Source organism: Artibeus jamaicensis, unplaced genomic scaffold (genome assembly GCF_021234435.1).
Source record: "Artibeus jamaicensis isolate MK-2021 breed Jamaican fruit bat unplaced genomic scaffold, CSHL_Jam_final contig_797, whole genome shotgun sequence".
Taxonomy (NCBI): domain Eukaryota; kingdom Metazoa; phylum Chordata; class Mammalia; order Chiroptera; family Phyllostomidae; genus Artibeus; species Artibeus jamaicensis.
Genome location: NW_026521977.1, coordinates 5,814,916 through 5,839,858, shown reverse-complemented (window position 1 = coordinate 5,839,858; position 24,943 = coordinate 5,814,916). Strand labels below are relative to the sequence as shown.

Here is a 24,943-nt window from a genome sequence, read left to right as displayed (position 1 = left end):
CTAGAGCCTCTAGAAGGAACGCAGCCACACCAACACCTCACTTTCGCCCAGGATGATCCACTTTGGGCTTGTGAGCTCAAGAACCATAAGGTAATAGATTTGTGTTGTTTTAAGCCACTATTCATGGTAACTTGTTACAATAGCAATGGAAAACAAACTTCCTAGTTGATCGCTCAAATGTCATCTTCTGTAAGAGATATTTTCTGACATCCCTTACCTGCTAAATTATCTCTCCATGCTCAGGCATTCTGTATAACTCACTTTTATTTTCATTCGCTTGTGATTATTTAAAATTATTTATATACTTATTCCTCTTCCCCTGCACAAGAATGTAAATTTTAGGAGGGTGGGGACTTTGTTCACCTTTGCTCTTTTCACCTATATGCCTCCATTGTTTAGGATGCCACTTGGTAGGAGGCATTCAATAAATACTTGTTACATGAATGAGCTTTAATAAACTCATTATTAAATGAGGACTGTAAGTCTTGCCACTGCTGAATCACATTTGGGGCAGCGGTTAGAAGAGTCACATGCTAATGTCCTCTGTTGCAAGGAACTGCTGAACAGAAAACAGGAATAGCTACAGGAATAGCAAGTAGGCAGTCAGTTGCTTAATTTTAGGTAGTGGAGGTAGAAAGGTTGAATAGTAAGTACTATCCCTGGGCAACTCTGGACGGAGAATCCTCTGTGATTGGCAGGAAGTAACCAGTTTGGGAAGACCAGGAAGGGGTGAAAAAAATGTGTACTTAATTTAGATTATCTAAATATTGCATAATCATAGTGTTCAAGGCATCACACACAAAAATGCCTCGAAATAGGAGGAAAGAACAGATCGGTAGTAAGATTATTTTTTATTGTTTTATCAACTCTCTAATGGAGAGTCTAAAGATTATTAGGTTTCAGCTAAAGATCTCAGTGTTGATAAACTCTCCAGTATTTCTAGTTTGAAATATGCAGACCTGGTTCCTAAAAAGACCCTGTGTAGGCTGTTCCAAAGGAGGCAGGTTCTGCTGAGTAAGGGAGGTTGAACTGACTAGTGGTCAACGCCCTGATGTCAACACCCTGCAAAGGGCCTCCAGACTCAGTGCCACCAGGTCTGGTGCTCGCCCACAGCCACAGCCAGCTGGCCGCACCCACCTCCACGCAGAGGACTCGGAGCCAGGAAAGACAGAGGTAACTGACACGAGAGGCCAAAGGCCCTGAAACTGGGGCGGGACCTCAGAGTCGCGGGCCAATGGGGTGCGGCGGAGTAGGGGGCCATCCCAGCCCCGCCTGGGCGGGGGTTCACAGGCCGTTGGCCGGTACCATGAGGGAATCTCCCGGAGCTGAGTCATACGCGGGGGCTCTGGGCTGCGCGCTCTTCCTGCTGCTCTTCGCGCTGGGGGTCCGCCAGCTGCTGAAACAGAGGCGGCCGTCGGGGTTCCCCCCAGGTCCATCGGGGCTGCCATTCATCGGCAACATCTACTCGCTGGCCACCTCAGCTGAGCTCCCCCATGTCTACATGAAAAAGCAGAGCCAGGTGTACGGCGAGGTACAGCCCGATGGGCCGTGGGCAGGGAGGGCCTGGGCCTTCCTCCCGGGTGGGCCGACAGCCGCTCCCGGCCGGGATCAGTCCGTACCCCTCTGTCCTGGTAACCAGAAAAACCCACTTCCTGCGTCGGGAGGAGAAATCCTCCAAGCCACGCCCCGGCTCGGGGAGCCCCGCCCAGAGCCTGCCACTGGGCGGGCTCTTCCAACCAGTTAAACCGAAGAGCTTGTGCTCCCGGGTTTGCGCAGAGGGCCTACAAGCTCTGCCCTAGTGGAATGAGTTCTGGCCCAGGCTCCATCCCAAGGTTCCCCCTGCAAAGTAGTCACCCAAATTCTAGGACCGAGTGAATAGGTAATAGGAGGCTCTGGGGTGTTTGCTTTTGAGCACAGCTGGTCTAGGCCTTTGCTGTGAGGATTAGCAAGGGTCTGGGAAGGCCCTTGGCAGGGTCTGCCCTTCCTGGGCAGAGAGAGAAGTGGGCTCCGGTAAATAATTGTGAAAGAATGAATAAATGGATAATGACAAATGGTTGCGGAGTCCTACAGCTCAGGGAGAGCGGAGTCGTGCTGACAGGCCAGAGGCATCCTCATAGCAAACCTTAACCCTGCACCTGCTGCGGGCTAGCCTCCATTCCAATGTGGATTCCTTTAAACGCACAGCGCCCGGGAAAACGACCACTGGTCCTCACTGTTACAGAGGAGGAGACTGCTCCCGGAGATGCCCGGTGACCAGCTGACAGCCTCGCCACTGCCGACTAATGGGGGAAAGAGCCGAACACAAGCTTGTTTGGAAGGGCGCAGACCTCAGAAGGAGGCAGCAGTTTCAGAGCGCTGGCCCCGACTGAGCTCACCTGCTGTGTTCTGAGTCCGTTCATTTATGGGAAGCAACACAGCAGAGGCTTGTCGGGTGCTAGGGGTGGAGAGGAGAAGGAGGCCAACACAGCCCGGGTCAGGGAGTTGCAGTCTAGTGCAAGTGAGAAAATCGATCAAATTGTCGGAAAAAAAAAACTGCGGTGGGTGCTTTGAAGGAACAGTAGGGCAGGGTTGTTTGGCAACTGTGTTTCAAGTTGGGGCTTAAATCTTTAAACCAGGTTTTACAAGAATGAGTCTAGTTTTCTGCAGCTCACTAATGTTTTATATCGCTTAAGGGTAACTGACTGTAGGAAAAGCAAACGTAACATTTTTTTCACCCTCAAGTTCTCCGAGATTTGAGTGTGTTTCCATTTGATATAGTTTATCTCTGCTGTGTTAGTAAAAAGCATCATAATATTCTAGAGAAATTATTGGATGTAAGAGTATGAGACTAGAGGTTGATCCTCATTCATCAGAAAAATTTGACCTTTCAATCTTTGCATCTTAATATTTCCTCGTGTATGTAATGAGAATAATAGTAACTGAGAACAGTTAAGTGTTACTCCGATGTTCTTGGTGATTGATTACAGAACAACTTATTAGGTCTACAAATTCAAACATGTTTTTAAACCAATTTTGTGAAATGGTGCCTTGCAGAAGAGGAATGTGTTTTTTATACATAAATATTTGAACTGAAAAGAATTCAGTTTTTACAATGACCATTCTTTTCAGAAGGTGGTAATCTAAGTATCCTATCATAATATTACAAATTAAATTAGAAACATTGCCCTGGCTGGTGTAGCTCAGTGGATTGAACACGGGCGGCAAAACAAAAGGTCGCAGTTTGATTCCCAGTCAGGGCACATGCCTGGGTTGTGGGCCAGGTCCCCAGTAGAGGATGTTCCAGAGGCAGAGACACATGATGTTTCTCTCCCTCTCTTTCTCCTTCCCTTCCCCTCTCCCTAAAAATGAATAAATGAAATCTTTTTTTTAAAGATTTTATTTATTTATCTTTAGAGAGAGGGGAAGGGAAGGGAAGGAGAGAGGGAGAGAAACATCAATGTGTGGTTGCCTTTTGTGCGTCCCCTGCTGGGAACTGGCCTGCAGGGAACCGGCCTGCAACCCAGGCATGTGCCCTGACTGGGAATCGAACCACGATCGTGTGGTTCACAGGCCCGCTCTCAATCCACTGAGCTACACCAGCCAGGAAATAAATAAAATCTTTAAAAAAATAAATAAATACATAAATTAGAAACATGTTGAAAAACTTATCTTGGGATAGATAGGTAGATTTGGTTCAATGGATTTAAGAATTTGGCATCAATGAACCGTGTGTGTGTGTGTTGTTGGTCCAGCTATTTTAGGCTGCCACAGTTCTTTACAAAGAGGGCTGTTTACTGGAAGTGGCAGAATCAAACTTTTTTAATAGACAAGAGTAGTAGAGGAAAAGATGTAGACACTCTAACTCCACCTTAGACTTAAGTTAAATACCACCTAACATTAACTCTGTAAACTATAGCAGCATTTGATCTTTATCTTATTTGTGAAATATCCTTAAAGGTCTCCCATTATCTTAGAGGTGTTTCCCAATTCTGACAAAATCTCAAAGTTAGTGTTAAGTTGTTAATACACTATACTAGTATATTAATACTCCCTTATTTAATTCTCCCTAAACCACAAACATTCACATGCTTTTTTTTCAAAGATTTTATTTATTTTTAGAGAGAAGGGAAGGGTGGGAGAAAGAGGAAACACCTATGCATCAGAGCTACAGCGATCCGTTGCCTCTTGCACACCCCCAAATGGAGACCTGGCCTGCAACCCAGGAAGGTGCCCTGACTAGCGGGCAAGCTAGTATTAATACCTATACTAGGTATAATATTAGTACTATGCCTTTTTTGGAGGTGGGAGAAGTACTACTGGAAGATTGTAGAAAGTTGCTTATAGGGTTTATTTGTAAATGCAATCTTATTTTTTCACTATCTGACTATATAATTTGGGGATGTGGGCTCGTTTAAGAAACCTGGATTTGAAAATAGCTTATGAGAAATGACAGTCACTTCAAGTGACATCTACTTTATGAAGTCTGTGAATTCAGTTCTCCTTTATAATTGAAGACAACCAGTCCTCAGATCTTATGCATTCATTTTAAAGGCAGTCTGAAATAGAAATGTACCCCATCAAGAATTACCATTTCCTTGGAGATTAACTCTGAATGTGTCAGCTTCTACAGTGACTTTAATCTTAATTCAAATTTTGAGAAACATTCCCTAACTAATAAAGTGGTAAACAAATGTTTTTTACAGAGTATTTTCAGGTAGTACACATAGGACCATAAAATAATTACTTTAAGGCAAGTGGAGTTGACAACTTATCATTTACAATATGTAGTAACCATATTGAGACTTTTATGCAAGGCACTGAACAGGATTCTATGGAAGGTTCAAAGATGAAACACTTAGAATCATTTATTCTAGGGCATTTATAACTTAGCAGGCAAACAGAAGACAAGAATATGAATGTTTCTGGCTCTGGCCAATGTGGCACAGTGGATTGAGTGCTTGCCCGCTAGTCAGGGCACCTTCCTGGGTTGCGGGCCAGGTCTCCATTTGGGGGTGTGCAAGAGACAACCAATCGCTGTAGCTCTGATGCATAGGTGCTTCCTCTTTCTCCCATCCTTCCCTTCTCTCTAAAAATAACAAAATCTTTGAAAAAAAAGAATGTGAATGTTTGTGGTTCAGGGAGTATTAAATAAGTGCTCTGGGAGCTTCTAAGCATGTGCTGTGGGGGGTCAGAGGAGAGGGCGAGCGTGCTCCAAGGAAGGCTTCCTGGAGGAGGTCCCTGAGGACTTGGAATGGTTTGGGCAGCACGGCAGTCAGGGAGGCATTCTAAGTGAGGAAACAGCTCAAGTAAAGGTGAAAAGTGTCTGGCAATTACTTATCAGTTTTCATCAACAGCATTTTTCACATTCCTCTGTTATTAGTACTTAACCCATGTACGTAATAATTAGCATGTAATAATCTGGCTTTTTAAAAAAAGATTTTATTTATTTTTAGAGAGAGGGAAAGGGAGGAAGAGAGGGAGAGGAACACCAATGTGTGGTTGCCCTTCGTGCATCCCTGCACTAAGGACCCACTCACAACCCAGGCATGTGCCCTGACTGGGAATCGAACCAACAACTCTTTGGTTGAGTGCAGGCTGGCACTCAGTCTACTGAGCCACACCAGCCAGGGCTAATAATCTGCTTAAATGTATGCCTCCACCACTCTTCACTAATTCAACATATGTTTATCAGTTATCATCTATGTTTTGTACTGTTCTAGGTGTGCAGACATAGAGGTAAACAAAGCAAATCATGTCGCTTATTTTTCTCCCCAGGTGGGGATGGGAGGAAGGAGGTAAGACAGACACTGTAAACATAATAAGTAAATTATACAATATGTTAAAGTTCAGAGTATGAAGTAAGCTAAATTAGGGTAAGAGAGATGGAGAATACTAAGGGGTGAAATTTTAAATGGGCTAGTCCGAGCAGGCCTCGCTGCAAAGAAGGCATCTGAACAGAGACTTAAAGAAAATGAGAGAGCAAGCTATTGGAATATCTAGGGGAAGGGCATTCCTTGCCAAGAGAACAAGTACGAAGGGCATGAAGCCGGAGCATGCCACGCTGAGAACCACCTGGAAAGAGACAAGAAGCTGTGCTAATGGCACAGGGGAGAACGCAGGTGGCTTGGGTTAGAGTGTTGGTGAAAGAAGTGGGAAGAAGTTGTCCTCAGTTTAGGGGTGCCCAACTTTTTGGTATCTCTGGGCCACAGTGGAAGAAACGTTGTCTTGGACCACACATTAAATACATTATGACACATAATCACAAAACATATAATGTTTTTAAGTAAATTTACAGTTTTGTGTTGGGCCGCGTTCACAGCCATCCTGGGCTGCAGGTTGGACACCCCTTGAGTCAAAGTGGTAACAGCACGACTACTGACCGATGATGTGGGTTTGGGAGGAAAAAAATGAGTCAACATGAGCAGCTCATGGGTAGTTTGGGGCCTGAGTAGCTTGAAGGAGAAATGGAGTGGTCATTAACTGAGACAGTGAAGATTGTGGGTAGGGCTGGTTTGAGGGAGGAAAAGAGGCTTGAAGATCATAGACTAACTTTTGGAGAACAAAGAAAGTAATCATGTGCCCCTGTTTTCCATCTCTGCCTGCATCATAACTAGCCCATAATAATACTAAAAATTACTGAATAAATCAGAGAACATACAAACTTCATTTGGATCGTTTTATAGATTAAAGTAGTTTAAGGGTAAGTTTTCAGTTTTATATGCAAACATTTACCAAAACACCTGAAATACAGCAAAATACAGAATAGATGCTAGTTCTAGTAATAGTTTCCCCAGTTTTACCCTCAAGTACAAGGACATTTCAAGTTTTTGAGTAAAAGTGGATTGTAGAACAGTGTTCTCAGGCATGGATCCTCCTTGGTTTTTGTAATTCCTAGTGCCCACAGCCTGACAGTTTATCCTGAAATATGACTCCTATTTGTTCTGCCTTCATATCAACAGTTTTCAATCCCAGGGTCTTTTATCATCCTTGTGAAATCATCAGTCTGTTTCCTACATCAGGACCATTGGCTATTCACTAATGGGACCCTTTTTATTATCTCTGCTGTGATATTGTGATTTATAGTAAGAAATATATATTTTGGTCTTTGTCTATTAATCAGCACATAAAGCCCTTGGAGGCTTTAGTCTTCCTAAGTCTTAAGAGTGATAAAGGATAAAGGTGTCTTTTTTTTTAATTCATAACAATTCCCTTTCAACCACACCAGAGTTTATGTTAATGAGGTAACTTCTAGAAAGCTCAGAGAATGAGAGCTTGTTGTTGGGAGACCCAGTCGGGATTAGAGGGTTGGAACTGTCAGTCTGATCCCTTCCCCTTACCTCTGAAGAGGGTAGAGGGGCTGGAAGTTGAATCAGTCACCAGTAGTCAGTGATTTAATTGATCACTCCTGTGTAATAAACTATCCATAAAAGTCCTCAGGTTACCGGGTTTGCGGAGCTTCCGTGTTGGTGAACACGTGGGGGCGAGCAGAGGGCAGCATGGCTGGAAGGGCATGGACGCTTCCCACACGGCTGTTCCTGAGTTATATCCTTTTATAATAAAGCTAAAATCTAGCAAGTAAAGTATCTTCCTGAGTTCTGTGAGCCACTCTAGCAAATTAATTGAACCTGAGGAGAAGGTCATGCAAACTCGTGATTTATAGCCTGTTAGTCAGAAGCACAGGTAACGACCTGGACTTGTGATTGGCATCTGACGTGGGGGAGAACTCTTGTGGCACTGATCTTTTTTTTTTTTTTGAAGATTTTATTAATTTTTTTCATTAAATTTTTTAGAGAGAGCCGAAGTGGGGGAGAAAAAGAGGGAGAGAAACATCAATGTGAAAGATAAACATTGATAGGTTTCCTCTCACACACCCTCAACCGGGGACCAGGCCCACAACCCAGGCAAGATCCCTGACTGGGAATTGAACCAGCTACTTTTAGTTCGTAGGCTAGTGCTCAATCCACTGAAGCCACACCAACCAGGGTGGCACTGATCTCTTAATATGTGGAACCTGGCACTGTAACTCAGAATTGAGTTACATTGTAGGACACCCAACTATTGTCCCAGAATTGCTTGATGTGTGGAAAACCCACACATATGGTGTCAAAAGTGTAGAAGAGCCCTGGCTTGTGTGGCTCAGTGGATTGTGCACCGGCCTGCAAACCAAAGGGTCATTGGTTCAATTCCCAGTCAGGGCACATGCCTGGGTTGTGGAATATGTCCCCAGTGGGGCAGGTGTGAGAGGCAATCACACACTAATGTTTCTCTTCTTCTCTTTGTCACTCCCTTACCCTCTCTAAAAATAAGTAAAATGCTTAAAAAAAAAAAAAGTGTAGTAGAGCAGCAGTCCCCAGCCCTTTTGGCACCAGGGACCAATTTCATGGAAGACAATTTTCCCATGCACTGGGGTTGGATGGTTTCAGGATGATTCAGGCACTTCACATTCAAACTCACCTCCTGCTGTGCAGCCTTGGTTCCTAGTGAGCTGGGACCCTTACTGGTCTACAGCACAGAGGTTGGGGACCCCTGTAGTAGGGTATTGGGAGTAGAGGAGACACACAGAAGGAGGAGGTTTTCCTTTATATCTGCTAAAATGGCACTTCTGGGTAAATGCTTCCTTTTCAGACCATTTCATTTCTGCTCTGGGAACTGAAAAAGTCCCACCTTTGCTCAGCTGGAACTTTCAACACTGCTTTTGACTGATACCACTGCTCATGGCAGGCAGTCCATGCTCCTTCCCCAAGGTTCTGGGTGTGCCTGCCGCTCAGTTGGCAGGGCCTATTCTTGTGCCAAAGACTCCCTTGCTCAGATGGTTGACTCTGTTCCTACATGGAGTTTTCATCACTATTGCTGCTGCAACTACTGCTGCTGAACTTCTGCTCTCTGCCAAGCCTTTTGTTTTGTTTGAGATGAGGCTTTACTCAGTATTTTGGCTCCAAAAAAGCCCTCAGCCAACTCCTCAGAGGATGGGGATAAGTGTTCTTTGCATCCCACTGATAAGGTAGCACTCTTCTCTCACTGGACTAGTGCCTTAATGGGCCTAGTTAGATTGGGACTATAAGAGGTGTGACATTGTAAGTGAACCTGAGCTAAAGCAGGTGAGAAGCTCCCACAGGCATAGCATGGGTGTTCTGTCTGGACCTTCCCCTTAGATGGGGGGTAGCCACCTGTGCCTATATGGCAAATACTGTTAAAAGGAGACAGCAGGCCCAAAAGGGAGTCACTTCTGCTAAAAAAAAAACATGTCAGCAAACCAGGACATAATACCTAAGTTAACTCAGTTTCAACCTCCGCCAGGAACCTAAACTTTGACTAGTCAATGTGAAATTACCATTTCAGTACTAGTTAGATAAAGTGTTGGGTAGTTCTTTGTTCCACTTAGGAGAGTGACTTTGCCTGAAACAATGATTTCCTTTTCTTACCTCTTCTCTGCCTTTAAAATCCTTTCCTTTTCTACAGGTCTTTGGAGCTCCTTTTGCTTGCTGGATGGGATACTGTTCAATTCATGAATCATCTAATAACGTGAATTAGATCTTCAAATTTACTCAGTTGAATTTTTGTGATTTTTGACAATGCCTTTCTTCCTATGTCATATTCCCTTAGGGCCTGCTTTGTCAACTGCATAGAATTCAGGGACCCAAATACCAATGGGCCTAGTTACAGTATGTTTGTACTTCAAAGTTGTCTCTCATGCCTTTGGCAATCCCCTTCCCTACCTAAGTCTGGAGTAATAAAGACTATGTAGATGGTGCTGTCTCTCCACTCGTCTTGGTAATGCAAACAAATTCCTCAATGTCATTGAATGTTTTGAGTTGGAGTGAATCTTAAAAGCATCTACATCAAGTACCGTATTTTCTGTGACAACCCTGATGCCCCCCAAAATGCTAAGGGTTCTCACAGCATCCTATATCTGTTTAATAGCAAAGCTTAAATTAGAACCCAGGCCTTCTCAGTCTGGTACACCTTCCATTAATACCACTGAAAAGATTGTCTTTGGACATTGAATCCATAATGGAATCATAGTGTTTGATATGCCTTGTTGAGAGAAGGCACTCTAAACATTGTTAGTTGAGTCATAAATGCCTACATTTTCAGGGAAGTAACAAATCTGGGAGAACTGGCTTGGTACATGTTAATTTCTATGGTTATGTTTCTCCATATACTTTGCCATTTAAATGTTGTGTTTCTTTTCTTCTCAAAGATCTTCAGTTTAGATCTTGGAGGTATATCAACTGTGGTTCTAAATGGCTATGATGTAGTAAAGGAGTGCCTTGTTCATCAAAGTGAAATTTTTGCAGACCGACCATGCCTTCCTTTATTTGTGAAGATGACCAAAATGGGAGGTATGTTTATTTTCACCTTTTTAGTGATTGCTAAACTATTTTGAATCACATTTCTTTTTTAAAAAATATATTTTATTGATTATGCCATTACAGTTGTTCTATTTCCCCCTTCATTCCCCTCCACCCTGCACACCCCCTCCCCCACTATTCCCCACCCTTTAGTTTATGGCCACGTGTCTCAAGTTCTTTAGATGCTGTATTTCCCATACTATTCTTGCCCTCCCCCTATCTATTTTCTACCTATCATCTATGCTACTAATTTTCTGTACCTTCTCCCCCCTTCTCCTCCTTCCACTCCCCTGTTGCTAACCCTCCATGTGATCTTCATTTCTATGGTTCGCTCCTGATCTAGCTGTCCTCTTAGTTTGCTTTTGTTTTAGGTGTGGTTCTTAATAACTGTGAGTTTGCTGTCCTTTCCCTGTTCATCTTTTTTATCTTCTTTTTCTTAGATAAGTCCCTTTAACATTTCATATAATAAGGGCTTGGTGATGATGAACTCCTTGAATTTGATCTTATCTGAGAAGCACTTTATCTGCCCTTCCATTCTAAATGAAAGCTTTGCTGGATAGAGCAATCTTGGTTGTAGGTCTTTGGATTTCATGACTTGGAATACCTCTGTCCAGCCCCTTCTTGCCTGTAAGGTCTCTTTTGAGAAATCTGCTGACAGTCTGATGGGGACTCCTTTGTAGGTGACTGTCCCCTTAGCTCTTGCTGCTTCTAGGATTCTCTCCTTCATTTTAATCTTGGCTAATGTAATGATGATGTGCCTTGGTGTGTTCCTTCTCGGGTCCAACTTCTTTGGGACTCTCTGAGCTTCCTGGACTTCCTAGAAGTCTATTTCCTTTGTCAGATAGGGGAAGTTCTTCTTTATTATTTGTTCAAATAAGTTTTCCACTTGTGGCTGTTCCTCTTCCCCTTCTGGTGCCCCTGTAATTCGTATGTTGGAACGTTTAAAGATGTTCTGGAAGTTCCTAAGCCTCTCCTCATTTTTAAAAATTCTTGTTTCTTCATATTTTTCTGTTTGGTCATTTTTTATTTCCTTCTGGTCTACTCCCTTGATTTGAGTCCCAGTTTCCTTTCCATTACTATTGGTTTCCTGTGCATTTCCCTTCATTTCAATTAGTTTAGCCTTCATAGGTTCCTCTAATTTGTGACTAAAATCAACCAGTTCTGTGAGCATCCTGATCACCAGTGTTTTGAACTGTGCATCTGAAAGTGTGGCAATTTCTTGTTCGCTTAGAGTTATGGGCTCTGGGGCTTTGAGTTCTTCTTGAGCCATAATGTTTTGTTTTGTTCGCTCTGTTAGGTACGAGGAGCAGAGCCTTAGATGTTCACCAGGGTGGGGCCACCCAGGTCTCTGGTTTGTGACGCTGTATGTGGGGGCAGGGTTAGAGGGGGACAATAGCAGTCCCCTCTGCCACTTCCCGCTGCTGGGGCCTGTGCAGTCTGTCTCACTGCTTGCTCCTTCGCTTGGTTTATCTGTGTGCGAATGTGTGACCTCAGTCAGCCGGCCACCTTGCGCCCCCAGTGGGTCCGCCTGCTGCTACTCCATACCTGGGATCCACACATGGCTGCCCGTGTGCCTGGGTCGCTCGCCCAGGTCAGTCCGGTGGATCTTTCCTGCCCGACCCTGCTCTGCTGCTGGCTCTGCCCCTCTTACCAGTTTGGCTGAAGGGTTTGTTGTTGTCAGACTTCCATATAGTTCAATTTTCTGTGGTTTGGCTACATTTTTGTTGCTAAAACTTTGTTGTTTTTAAACTTGGTTGTGCAAGGAGGCACAGTGTCTCCACCTACACCTCCATCTTGGCGGAAGTCCCTTGAATTGCATTTCTTATGTAAATTTAGCACATAGAGTTTGGATTATATTGTATGGATTAACAGGAAAGTATTAATCAATTTAAGCTACAGACCCTAGTGTTTGAGGACTTTAAGGCTATATCACAATCATACAGGGGTGGGCAAAAATAGATTTACAGTTGTGAGTATGAAAAACTCTGTTTGTGTATTATTTATTATTTATTAATTACTGTATTGTTTTCCATATGAACAACTGTAAATCTACTTTTGCCCATCCCTATATTTCAGACATGTACCTGCTAATTCTACTGTTGTAATCGAGTTCTAATAAATAGTGTAAATAATGTCTTAAGGAATTAGCACTTACTAATATGTGCAGGTTTTGTGAGACAAGTTAGGAATACACACACTCAAGTGTATGCACACTTGAGTCAAAAGTGCTTTTTGAAGCCAGTCTTGGGTACTTGGTGAGAGTGCTTATACAGTTATAGAACCTGAAGCAGCCCTTCTTTTCTATTTTTTAAATATTTTTATTTAGAGAGAAGGAAAGGGAGGGGGAAAGAGAGGTAGGGAAACATCAATGTGTGGTCGCCTCTCGTGCTCCCCCTACTGGGGACCCTACTGGGGACCTGGCCTGTAACCCAGGCATGTGCCCTGACTAGGAACTGAACTGGCAACCTCTTGTTTTGCAAGCCAGCGTTCAGTCCACTTAGTTGCATTAGCCAGGGCACTTCACGCTTACTTTTAAAGAAGAACTTAATAATACCTTGATTAGATTGACTAAAAAGATATTGATTGAGAAGAAAAACATAAAAATTAACCATATATTACTTCACAAAGCAAATCAACTAATACAAAGAAAACACTAGTTTTTTTAATGCCAAATTCTTAGGACAGAGAATAACGATACTTGAAAGCAATAATATAAATCAAATTCAAATTTCCAGCCTCTGAAATAATTTTCTAAATAATAATTAGGCAAAAGAAGAAATTATACCACAATTGAAACAGAAGACCTTTAAAGAAATTATGAAAATGAAAGGTGATATGATCAGAGTAATATTTGGGGTAAATTATATTTTATCTTTTTCAAAGCTATAAATTTATAGTTTGGTCTATTATAAATAAAGATAAAATAAGCATTGAACTTAAGGTTTTCAAAAACTAGTAAAAGAAAAATAGGTAGAAAACTGTGTGCTATTTTAAGATACATGTGCATTGAACTTGGAACTGAGAAACCAGAGTTACCATTAGCCCACTTCTGGGGGAAGAGTTGGCCAAGAGTACAACTTGGCCAGTGTAGGGTTGTAACAAGGCCCCTCTGTACCTTCTTGTACATGTGTCACTTACACATATATTTCCACAGGGCCTGCTTTCATCTCAGTGCCCTTCCCTTAGGTTAGCTGCCCCCTCTGCCAGCAGTGATCTTTCCCCCCAGAGAGCTGCTGGACTTGCTTTGTCATCCATGTCTTCACTTACGTCACCTTCTCAGTGAGGCTTTCCCTGACTGCCCTGTATCTGCTTCCTTGCCGAATCATTTATTTGTTCACTTGCTTCTCCTCTCTAGTATGCAAGGTCCATGAGAGTAGGGACCTTTTGCTGCTTTTGTTCACTGGGATATCTGTGACATATAAAAAGATGCCTGGAACATAGTAGGTGTGACATAAGTATGTATGGAATGAGTACTTGTTAATCAGCTTAACGATAACCACAACCTTTGGACCAACTTACTATTTGTTGAATGAACAGTTATCTGAGAATGTAGAAAGAGAATGAAATATAGGAATATAAGATTTGTGCACAGCTCCAAATTAAAATATTGTTATACAAACATTATTGGAATATAGATTACAAAGGTACCTCGTATAGAAAAGAGAGCATGATATTTTTCATTATAGGTGCACTTACATACCAGTTATGAATGAAATTTTGAATAAAGTACATGCTACATAAATGTATGTGCTAAAGCTATTTTTTCCCCTTGGTAACTAATTTAAAGGGAAACTATTCCATAGCAGCCACATCAAAACATCACAGTATTTTATGGAGAGTCAGAAATTATAAGGCAAGAAATATGAATGTTAGAAGCTGGAGTTTCATGTTTGCCTTCTGTCTTAGTTCGAGCTACTATAATAAAAATACCGTAGACTGAGTGGCTTAAACAACAGACATTTATTCTCACAGAGCTGGAGGCTGGGAAGTCAAAGTCAAGGTACCTGCAGATCTGATGTCTGAAAAGAGCCTGCTTCCCAGCTTCTCCAGAGCTACCTTCTTCCTGTATCCTCACATGGCCCAGAGCAAGCACCTCTGCTCTGTCCCTGCTGAGAAGGGTGCTTATCCCATTCAGGAGGGCTCTACCCTCATGTCCTAATTACCTCCCAAAGGCCCCCCCTCCTTATTATGTTGGGGGTTAGGCTTCAACATAGGAATTTTGTTGGGATACAAACATTCAGCCATAATATTCTCTTTTTTGCTTGAGTATTTTTACTACATTAACACCTCATTCAGGCCACCCTTGCCTCTGCCAGAGTTATCTTAGGCAACATATGCCTTTAACAAGAGGACATTTGTATGCTCAAATCTAGTCTCTTAAAATTTCTAATTTTAGAAACACAATCACAGGTGTTTATTTAGTCCAAAATATAATTTTGCCCATAGAACATGCAGTCATTTGTTTTTTGTAAATTAGACTTAGAGTAGAAGTTGGATAATAAAGTCACCTGGGCCTAGTTCACCCAGGTTGAATTCCACATGACTGTCCAGCGTCTTGTGGTGGGAGAATTATAGGTCTGTTCTGCCTGCCCCCAGGTGACCGTAGACAAGCTTTTCTACGTGTATAATATTTTATGGCTAACGAGTAGTAGAAAACAGGGCTTATCCACTGGGTCTAGTTTTAGTTGTATGGAAACATAATTTGGAAAGGAATGACTAACCATTTCTTTTTTTTCCCCCTCCATAACCTCTTTAGCTGTTAGATACAGGGATGTAGGAATGATACATTTTTTGAACATTTTTTTAGGCTTACTCAATTCAAAATATGGCCGAGGATGGGTTGATCACAGAAGATTAGCTGTGAACAGCTTCCGCTATTTTGGATATGGTCAAAAGTCTTTTGAATCGAAAATTTTAGAAGAAACCAAATTTTTCATTGATGCTGTTGAAACTTACAAAGGCAGACCTTTTGACTTTAAACAATTAATAACAAATGCTGTTTCAAACATAACCAATCTGATCCTTTTTGGAGACCGATTCACCTATGAAGACACTGATTTTCAGCACATGATCGAGTTATTTAGTGAAAACGTGGAGCTCGCTGCCAGCGCCTCAGTCTTCCTGTATAACGCCTTCCCCTGGATCGGCATCTTACCTTTCGGAAAACACCAGCAGCTGTTCCGAAATGCCGCTGTGGTCTATGATTTTCTCTCCAGGCTTATTGAAAAAGCTACCATCAACAGAAAGCCCCAGTTACCCCAGCATTTTGTTGACGCTTATTTAGATGAGATGGACCAAGGTGAAAATGACCCGTCATCTACTTTCTCCAAAGAGAACCTAATTTTCTCCGTGGGCGAACTCATCATTGCTGGAACCGAAACTACAACCAATGTGTTACGGTGGGCGATTCTTTTCATGGCCCTTTATCCGAACATTCAAGGTGAGGATTCTCTTGATATCAAGGTTTGAACTCACATTTAGGACTCACATGTGCTTTAGAGTCTTTGGGCATCAACAAAGCGTTTTAGATGGGAACTCCTACTGTGTGTGAGCCAAGAAGAAAAATATTTACCGTATTTTTCGGACCATAAGATGCACCTAGGTTTTAGAGGGGGAAAATAGGAAAAAAATTTTTGAAGTAAAAAATGTGGCAAAGTATTGAAGAATAAAAATAACATAATATTTCATCAATGTAAGTGTAAACAGAACTCAACAGCACCATTAACAACCATTATTCCTCCCAAATTGGGTGAGGGGGTGTGTGTCTTACAGTCTGAAAAATATGGGAATACTTCTAAAGAGTTTTCAAATCTACTGTCTCAATTCATGTGAAAACTTCAGAGGTAGGTTCGACTGTGCCCATTTTACAGATGGGGAAAAGCATGAGTGGCTGACGTGTCCAGCCTCATTCACTGGGAGCAGCAGCGCTGGGACCTGAAACCTGGTTGTTTTAATTCAAGTTTCATGCTTCACTGTTTTCCTTGCTGAGACTAAGGTGTTATTCCAATTCTAGACTTAATGATTTTTATTACTTTTAATGTGGTTTTCAGAACAAAGTTACTCAGAGCATTGGTTACTGGTAGTACCAGATACGTGGTATATATATTTAAATAGGACTCCCAGATCATGAAAAATCTGAATCTGGGTGTGCCCACACCCTGCTGACTTATTATAAGTATCCCTTGTCTTATCCCAAAGGGAAATTACTTTAGATATTACTTTTTAAGCATTGCATAATGTGTTGAACACTTTTTTCTCTGACAGGACAAGTTCAGAAAGAGATTGATTTAATTATGGGACCCAGTGGGAAGCCTTCTTGGGACGACAAATGCAAAATGCCTTATACTGAGGCAGTTTTGCACGAAGTTTTAAGATTCTGTAATATAGTGCCACTAGGGATTTTCCATGCAACCTCCGAAGATGCAGTTGTACGTGGTTATTCCATCCCTAAAGGTACAACAGTAATTACAAATCTTTATTCTGTACACTTCGATGAAAAGTACTGGAAAGACCCAGAAATATTCTATCCTGAGCGATTTCTGGACAGCAGTGGATATTTTTCCAAGAAGGAAGCTTTGGTTCCATTTTCTCTAGGTAAGAAAACTTGAACATGGGGCATAACTTTAGTTCAGAGTACAATGATGGTTCATTACTGTAACATCTTAATCTGAAGTATTCTGTTGTAGATTTACGTATTCCAACTCTGAAAACAGCATTGATTCTAAAAGGAGAGAATAGTTTACTTAGAGGTCATTAACAGCTATTTCTACTCAAAATAAACCAGAATTTAGTATTTAGAGAGAAACTGTTGAGAGCTCTGGCTTCTGAAACTTTTTTGCCTGTGGACTTTTGGCTTGTAATCACAACTCCAAGAGCTAGAAAGTCGGTAACGAGTAACTTGAGAAACTGAGACCCTGCGAAGGGAATGACTCATAATTTGAAGTGAAACTGGAATCTAGTACTTTTGGTTCCCGGTTAATTGTACCTCACCTCCAACAGTACTGCTTCTGTGGCCAAGGAGTACGCAGATCACAAGACCTGTGGAAGATGGACTGGAAGCTCTTTAATTTGGGAAGTGCATACCTTTAGTCATTTGAAATGAAATGATCTTCTCTTGAATCTATAGAACAAAACAGCACACTTCTAATTAGAGCTTTCATGGCATATCTTAGGCTCTGTTGCAACATGCAAGGGAAGTGGGGGACAGACCACTAAGTTTCCACAAGTCCACGATTTGACAAAAGAAGGTAAAGAAATGGGTTCCGGGAGATGAAAAGCCAACTTCTATTCTTTGGAGTTTAAGAAAATTCTTTAATAAGAATAACCTCTTCTAACTTTTTTAAATTCCAGATTTCCTGAGTGGCACCCATATATAAGACATAAGTTTGGGTAAATATTGTGGATTTTTAAAGAATTATGATGAGTATTTTTTTCTGTTTAGGAAAAAGACATTGTCTTGGAGAACAGCTGGCTAGGATGGAAATGTTCCTGTTTTTCACAGCCTTGCTTCAGCGGTTTCACTTGCATTTCCCAGACGAACTGGTTCCAGATCTGAAGCCCAGGTTAGGCATGACATTGCAGCCCCAGCCCTACCTCATCTGTGTGGAAAGACGCTGAAAGCGCATGGATGTTGTGTGGAACAAGGCTGGATGTTTGCCTCACCGCTGAACCTCATTTAATCGGCGTGTGTGTTTGGACAAAAGCCATAAAGCCAATTAACGCAGATGCAACTTTAAAAACAATACCAGGCAATAATAAGCATCAGCTCTGATGTTTTTCAAGCTTTTATGACTTCTGAGATAGAATTACCTGTTGAGGAAGACAAAGGTGCACATAACAGGTGTCACATAAGATACCAGGATTTGCGACGGATGCTTTAGGCAGAGCCTGGCTGTTCAGCCTCTTGTTGAGGACCAGGGGCCCTCATCGCTCTTTGACTCCATCTTGCTCCTGTCCTAGGGGATTTGCTGCCAAATGCCAATGACAGCTTCCTTCTGATAGGTATTGTTATTAATAGTTTGTGTAGTGCTACTTCAGTTTAATACAGAACTAAAGAAGAAATTAGAACTCAGGTGAGTTTGGGTTAGAGATATTTTAGACATGGTGGCAGCTGACAGAAGAAATATCTATCTATTTAATGTAGAACCTGCCAATGCTTCCCAATCTTGCTCCCTACTATGTCTTCATAAGAAATGCATCATTCTGCCCTGGCCAGTGAGGCTCGGTTGGTTGGAGCGTTGTCGTAACTGAAAGGTTGTGGCTTCAATTCCCAGTCAGGGCACGTACCTAGGTTGCAGTTTGATCTTGTCCCTGCTTATACGATCCCCCTCTGGATACATACGGGAGGCAACCAATTGATGCTTCTCTCTCACACCAATGTTTCTGTCTCTCCTTCTCTCTCTGAAAGCAGTGAAAAAATGTCCTCTGTTTGAGGCTAAAAAAAACCAAGAATCGCATCCTTCTTCCTACAAATGAGGGGGTCTCTGTAACCCCTGAGTATTCATCCCCAAAGTGGCAGTTCAATAGATAGAGAATTACAATAATGTATTTAAAATGAAAACAACACACAACAATTTTTTAAAAGATTTTATTTATTTATTTATTTATCTTTAGAGTGGAAGGGAAGGAGAGAGGGAGAGAAACATCAATGTATGGTTGCCTTTTGTGGGTCCCCTGCTGGGAACTGGCCTGCAGGGAACCAGCCTGCAAGCCCAGCATGTGCCCTGACTGGGAATCGAACCACAATTGTCTGGTTTGCAGGCCCACACTCAATCCACTGAGCTGCACCAGCCAGGGCTCAACAGTTCTTTGTAGGCACAATTTCCCTAGTTACACTATTTTCCATAACCACTCACAGGGCTTAAAGATTGAATTCTTTTGACTTTTAAAGAGCTTTAGGCATTTCCTCAGATTACTGTCATTTTTCTAAAGATAAAACTATTCAAATCTGAAAAACATGCTTTGGAGCCAGGGTAACTTGAGAGTGAGGGAGTTCTGTTAACAATTATACCAGGTAAATAAGTATAAACTGTGCCTGTGTTGGTCAAACTGGTATGTATATTCCAGTGCTAGCTTTCTTTTTAAAAATATTATTTTTCTGAAGTTGTATAGTAAAAATTTATGCTCTTGTAACTTGGCTCATGAATAGTTGCCGCCTCCAAGCTTGGAAATTAAAATAGTGTAATAATTGCATGAATACATAGAAAAATGGGATAGAAAAGAAAGTCAAATAATAAAATATGTAGAAGAATATCAAGTCAGTGGACTTTTTAACAGATGATATTGGCATTGGGACTACTCTGTAGTTATTTGGAAAACAGTTAAAAATGTGAATGTATCTCTCATAGCATATGCCTTCATCTACTACAAATGGCTCAAAAGTTTATATAAAACAAAGCCATAAAAGTGCCAGAAACATGAGTGAATTACTTTTTTAACTTTGGAATGAGGAAACCTTTCCAACTGTAACTGAAAATCCAGGAGTCATAAAAGAAAATTGGTACACTTTTGGAAGTTGGCTCCACATTCTGTATGTTGGTTTTCCTTTTTTTTTTTTGTTTAATATGATTTATCATGGGATCTCTCCATAACACTACACAGAAAACTTCCTCATTCTTTATATAGCTATATACTACCACAGGATATAACACACAATGAAAAACAACAATATAAACCTTCTGCAAGGCAAACAACACCATAAGTGAAACAAACTGGAAAGAAAGCAGCAAATTTTATCACAAAGGGCTAATCTCCTTAGTATCATAAGAATACAGAAGAAAAAGTCTAACACTGCGTTAGAAAACATTGGCCAATGGACGTGGACAATTCACATACACACATGTCACATTGCAAACATCTAAAAAGATAACTAAACCTTTCTCATAATAAAAGAAATGCAAATGTAAACTTTACCGAGATAAAATATCTCATCTATCATATTGGCAAAAATCTTGGAATTGGCAAGTTTGTGCTAAATAAAACATGAACTTGTATACATGGCTAATGAAAGGGCAGTCAGACATTCCTTTGGAAGGGTAGTTTGGCAATATCTATCAAAAAAATACAATTGATGTATTCATCTTTTGACTGAACAATTTTAATTCTTAGGAATACACCCCACAGATAAACTTGAATACATAATGAAGGAACATAATGAAGTGCCATTATTCACTGATGCACTTATAATAGAACAACAAAACAAAGCTACTGTAAACAACAGAGGAATGGTAAAATAAACTATGGTATATCCTGCAATAGAATATTATACAGCTATGTAAAGAACGAGGAAGTTTTGTAAGTAGAGATATGGAGAGATCTCCAGGATAAATCATGTTAAAACAGAAAAAGAAAAACAAACATCCAGAATGGGGTAGCCAGCCTCCAGAAACACCCACAATGATCTTCACCTGGTATGTAGAACCTTGTGAGTCAGGGCTGGTCTGTGTGACCAGGTGAATGTGATGGAAGTAATGCCGTGAGACTCTAACGGCCTGTCAAAGGCATTGCAGCTTTCACCTTGGTCTCTCTGAGTGAGCATTCTGCGGGAAGCCAGTCACCAGGCCCTGATGACACTCAAGCAGACCTGTGGAGAGGCCCACATGGAGAGAAGCCAAGGCCTCCCACAAATTGCCATGGTCAACTTGCCAACCAGGTAATGAGCCACATTGAAAGTGGCTTTTCCTCAAGCCTTTAGATGACTGCAGACCCAGCTAGCACAGACTGTGATCTCATGAGACATCCTGAGCAAGGACTGCCCAGCCAAACCACTTCTAAATTCTTGAGTGACAAAAACCACAATGAATGATTATTACCAGGATATTTTGGGGTGATTTCTTAACATTAGATAATGAATACAAAGAACAATATATAAAATATCTTTCCTTTTTTGTATGATGGGAGAATAAGAATGTGTGTGTATAAATGCACATTATACACTTGTATTTGAATAAAAAGCACTAACTAGATTAATGGGGAACTAATGAAGATGTGATTTCTAAGAGACAGAAAAGTGTTGAAGAGGATGGGGTGAAAGTGAGATAGCTTACTGTGTTTTTCTTTTATTCATTAAAATTTTGATTACCAGTAATTGTATTTATTATATATAAATAAAAATATATAGTAAATATATAATACATAAACAAATTAAAACCAAAACAATCAACAATATATTCTTTAAAATTAAAAAAAGGCTTTTTTACAAAGTACTAATACCCAGATTAAATTGGAACCTCTGAGGATAGATCCCAAATGATTTTAATGTGCAGCTTCTATAAAATACTGTCTCAAGAGAAGCTCTTCTCCAACTTTCTAAAACTGACACATGCAGTAATAGAAAATCTAAATAGTCCTCTAACTAACAAAGGAATTTAATTTATAATTCTTTTTTAAAATGTCTACAAAGAGCATTCTAGGTCTAAATGAATTCACCAGTGATTTCTACAGAATAGGAAATGAGACCTGCCCAACTGATTGTTTTTATGCTAGGATAATTTTGGTACCTGATGCTTATCTATATAAAGAAAGGAAAATATATGTCAGTCTCATTCATCTACAGAGGCAAAAAGTTATATAACATCCCTACCAAATTGCCTCTTATAAGGACACCAGTCATTCAATTAGGGCCCTTGCAATGGCCCTATTTTAACTTAATTACCACTTTAAAAGGCTCTGTTTTCCAATGTAGTCACAATATGAGGTACTGAGGGTTAGGAATTAAACATACGAATTTGGGGGATAAGTGCATGACAAAGAGGTAAAGAAGAATTACAGGGCCAAGATTTCAACAGAGGAGGAGACCTGCAGAAATGATCTTGGAATGTCGTACTTTCTTCTACAGTGGTAACCTTCTGGGGGAGCTGAAGAGTTGACAAATTTTAGTTTTAGGTAATAGTTAATAAGCTTAGTAGTTAGTGTATGTAAAGAGCTACTGTTTCAGAACTGAAGGTACAGCCCACCCTGACTCCAGGAGACCGCAAGCAAGTCCACCTTTGTGCTCCAGGAGAGACCCTAAGCAATCAAGATGTTATCTGAACTATCGAGTTTCTCAGAGAGACATGTTTCTGGGAGAGACATCCCGTGGCCCCAGGCAGAGATAAAGTCACCCAGGACACAGGACCCAGGTAGAAAATCACCAGTCAAAAGATGAAAGGATGTTAGGGAAATTGCCAGACTGCAGCTTTTATCTGATTAACCTCTTTCCTGAATTCCAAATCCCTTTCCTATACTTCTTTCTCCTTATTAAAAGGTTGGCGTGAAAGGAAATGTAAGATGGTTTCTTAGGCTACACAACCCACTGTCTTCTTGGATCCCAGGCCATCTGAATAAAGCACCCATAAAGATTCAATCCCTGTCTCTGATACAGGGTGCAGCCAAGGGGAGGCCCCCCCAAAAAAATTTGGAATGGTGTCCAGAATTCAAAATGTGTAGGAATATTGGAGAGACATATAAGATGCCCTCCCCCCTCAAGGGACGAATGGAGCAGGGCCATTGAGAGCTGTTTTGCATAGCAACAGTTTTGCAGCTAACCTCTGGAATGGTTACTTAACATATCTATAACCTTTAATTGGTTTCATAGATATGTTAAATAGCAGTGGCCAAGTTTGGAGCCAGGGAGAAGGGAGTGGCTTGGACCCAAGATGTAACTAGGGGCTGTGCCCCTAAGTGAGAAGCACTGGTGTAAGAGCTTGGAAAAGATGGGCTCCAGGACATGAGGGGATAACTGCCCAGGTGAGGAGAGGGCTATGCGGTTTCAGCAGAGTGAGGACTCCCTCTTGGTGAGGTGAAAGAGGGAACCACGTGGTTTTGGCAGAGTGCAGACCCCCCTCTTTCCCAGGTGAAAGGGAAAACCACGCAGCTTTGCCAGAATGGAGATCCCTGCGGCCAGGTGAAGAAGAAAGCCACATGCTTTTGGTGGAGTGCGAACACCTGCAACTTTGGTAGAAGAGGCCCACGCGGCTTTGGGGTGTTCCCTTTGGCCGCGGGGCCTGAAAAAGCAGGAGAGACTTTGGCTGGAACTGGGTACAAAGAACTCTTGCCAGTGGACCATGAGAAGGTGCCACATGACTGGATTAATGAGATATCCTGCACAGGGACACAGCTGATGGTGCTAGCAGCCTGAAAAAGGGGCCTGTGCTCTTTTCCTGATTTACGGTACCCGGAGTTGGGACAGTGGGAGAAGGGAGCGCTGTGTGGGTGTAGGTGTATACCCTAAAGGACTTTGATATTTTAGTGGAGGCATTAGGCCTGAATAGCATTAAATAAACATTTTGTTTCCTTTTCACAAATCTCTGGCATTGAGAGATGTCTTTCCTGCTCCAGCCCGCGGAGCAATCAACTGGGGCTCGACCACCTACCTAGAACAAATGGGTTGGGGGGACAAGAGGCGCGAAGAATGGCAGCAAGACAAAAGATTCTGATCAAGCTGCAAACTTTATTTTTCCAAACTGGGTATATATATGGGGGGGGGGGAGGGAGAGGAAGGAGATTAGGTTGCTTGCTATTGGCTAGCTTGAGACAAAGAAGGGCCCGCTTATTGATTACTTGGGTGCAACTGGTACTCGTGGACACCTCATGTGCCTGTAGCTGATTGGCTTGTGGAGCGCATGCACACCTCAAGTACCTGTAGCCGATTGGCTCGTGGAGCGCACAGGTTCCTGTAATCAATGCAATGTTTTTAGCTAGAAGCCAGGTGTAAGGTTCCCAACACTTTCCAATTGGCAGTGGACAGAAGAGCCCAATAGATATTAGTGTTCTGTCCTCGGAAGGGGCCCCTGTTCTTTAGCAGTTTTTGGCATCCCTAGGTGGGCCGAATATTGTATTGCCCCTCCCTCGGACCTCTTGTTCTGTAACATCTCTGCTTATTGGTTCTGGTAGTGACAGGCAACACGAACACTCACTTTTCTGTTTTCAAACCAATTCACAACGGCCTACCAAGGAACTCTAAAAAGCTATACTCTCAAAGTAAGAGTGAAGGAATGGGCTTCAGTGAAATTGAAGTCCAGCCCTGAATTGCCTCAGTCCCTGACTGGATTAAGGCGATTTAAGAATACTAATACGAATGTTCAGCAGCCTGTTAGAGGCAGTCAGATCCTCTCTGAAGAAATATAAGAATCCTAGGCTTCAAATATTTTGTGATTTTTTTTACATGTAATGTTGGCACTCAACAATAACCAGTATACAAGGAGATGAAATATTGATTGAAACCAAAAGAAACCAGACAACAGAAAGAGACCTTCAGCATATCTGGATATAATCAAGTGCTAACTTTATCATAAACATGCTTAATATGCCGGTAGTGCTCTACCGTAATTCTATTTACTAGGTGAATTCCCTCACTCCAACTCTACCCCAACCCCCATTCGTCAGTGTTAACAGCTCATACCCATTGTTAGGAGAATTGGCTTCAATTGATGGGATCATCTCTCCTGGAATTCCCCAGGAGGTCAGCATGAACCACCCCCACCCCCTCCCTGGAATGCAATAACTGACTAATCCCCGAGTATGTAAGTCACACTGCCCCCCTCTCCCACTGCCTTGCCTCCAGGAGGACAACTGTGTGAGGCTATTGGTGTGCCAGAGCTCCAGCCTGTGGGATCAAGGTAAGGACTTCAGTC

The 24,943-nt window shown here is 41.8% G+C and overlaps 1 protein-coding gene across 2 annotated transcripts; it reads left to right on the top strand.

The window, feature by feature from the left end:
- The first annotated feature begins 1,275 nt into the window (after positions 1-1,275).
- Positions 1,276-23,537, top strand: LOC119053117 (vitamin D 25-hydroxylase). 2 transcript variants are annotated; one of them, XM_037150599.2, is made up of 5 exons: positions 1,276-1,531; positions 10,181-10,322; positions 15,139-15,771; positions 16,596-16,925; positions 17,773-23,537. In XM_037150599.2, the coding sequence occupies exons 1-5, from the start codon at positions 1,307-1,309 to the stop codon at positions 17,946-17,948; spliced, it is 1,506 nt and encodes a 501-aa protein (XP_037006494.2). In that variant the 5' UTR covers positions 1,276-1,306; the 3' UTR covers positions 17,949-23,537. The 2 variants fall into 2 exon arrangements, with proteins under 2 accessions (XP_037006494.2, XP_037006493.2); XM_037150598.2 differs by having other exon boundaries at positions 15,088-15,771.
- Positions 23,538-24,943: the final 1,406 nt, after the last annotated feature.

Excerpts from the sequence above, each read along its gene's own strand:
- LOC119053117 (XM_037150598.2), top strand. The coding sequence starts at position 1,307 with ATGAGGGAATCTCCCGGAGCTGAGTCATACGCGGGGGCTCTGGGCTGC. Across the intron at positions 15,772-16,595 it reads CCTTTATCCGAACATTCAAG|GACAAGTTCAGAAAGAGATT; the intron begins GTGAGGATTCTC and ends TTTCTCTGACAG. Across the intron at positions 16,926-17,772 it reads TTTGGTTCCATTTTCTCTAG|GAAAAAGACATTGTCTTGGA; the intron begins GTAAGAAAACTT and ends TTTTCTGTTTAG.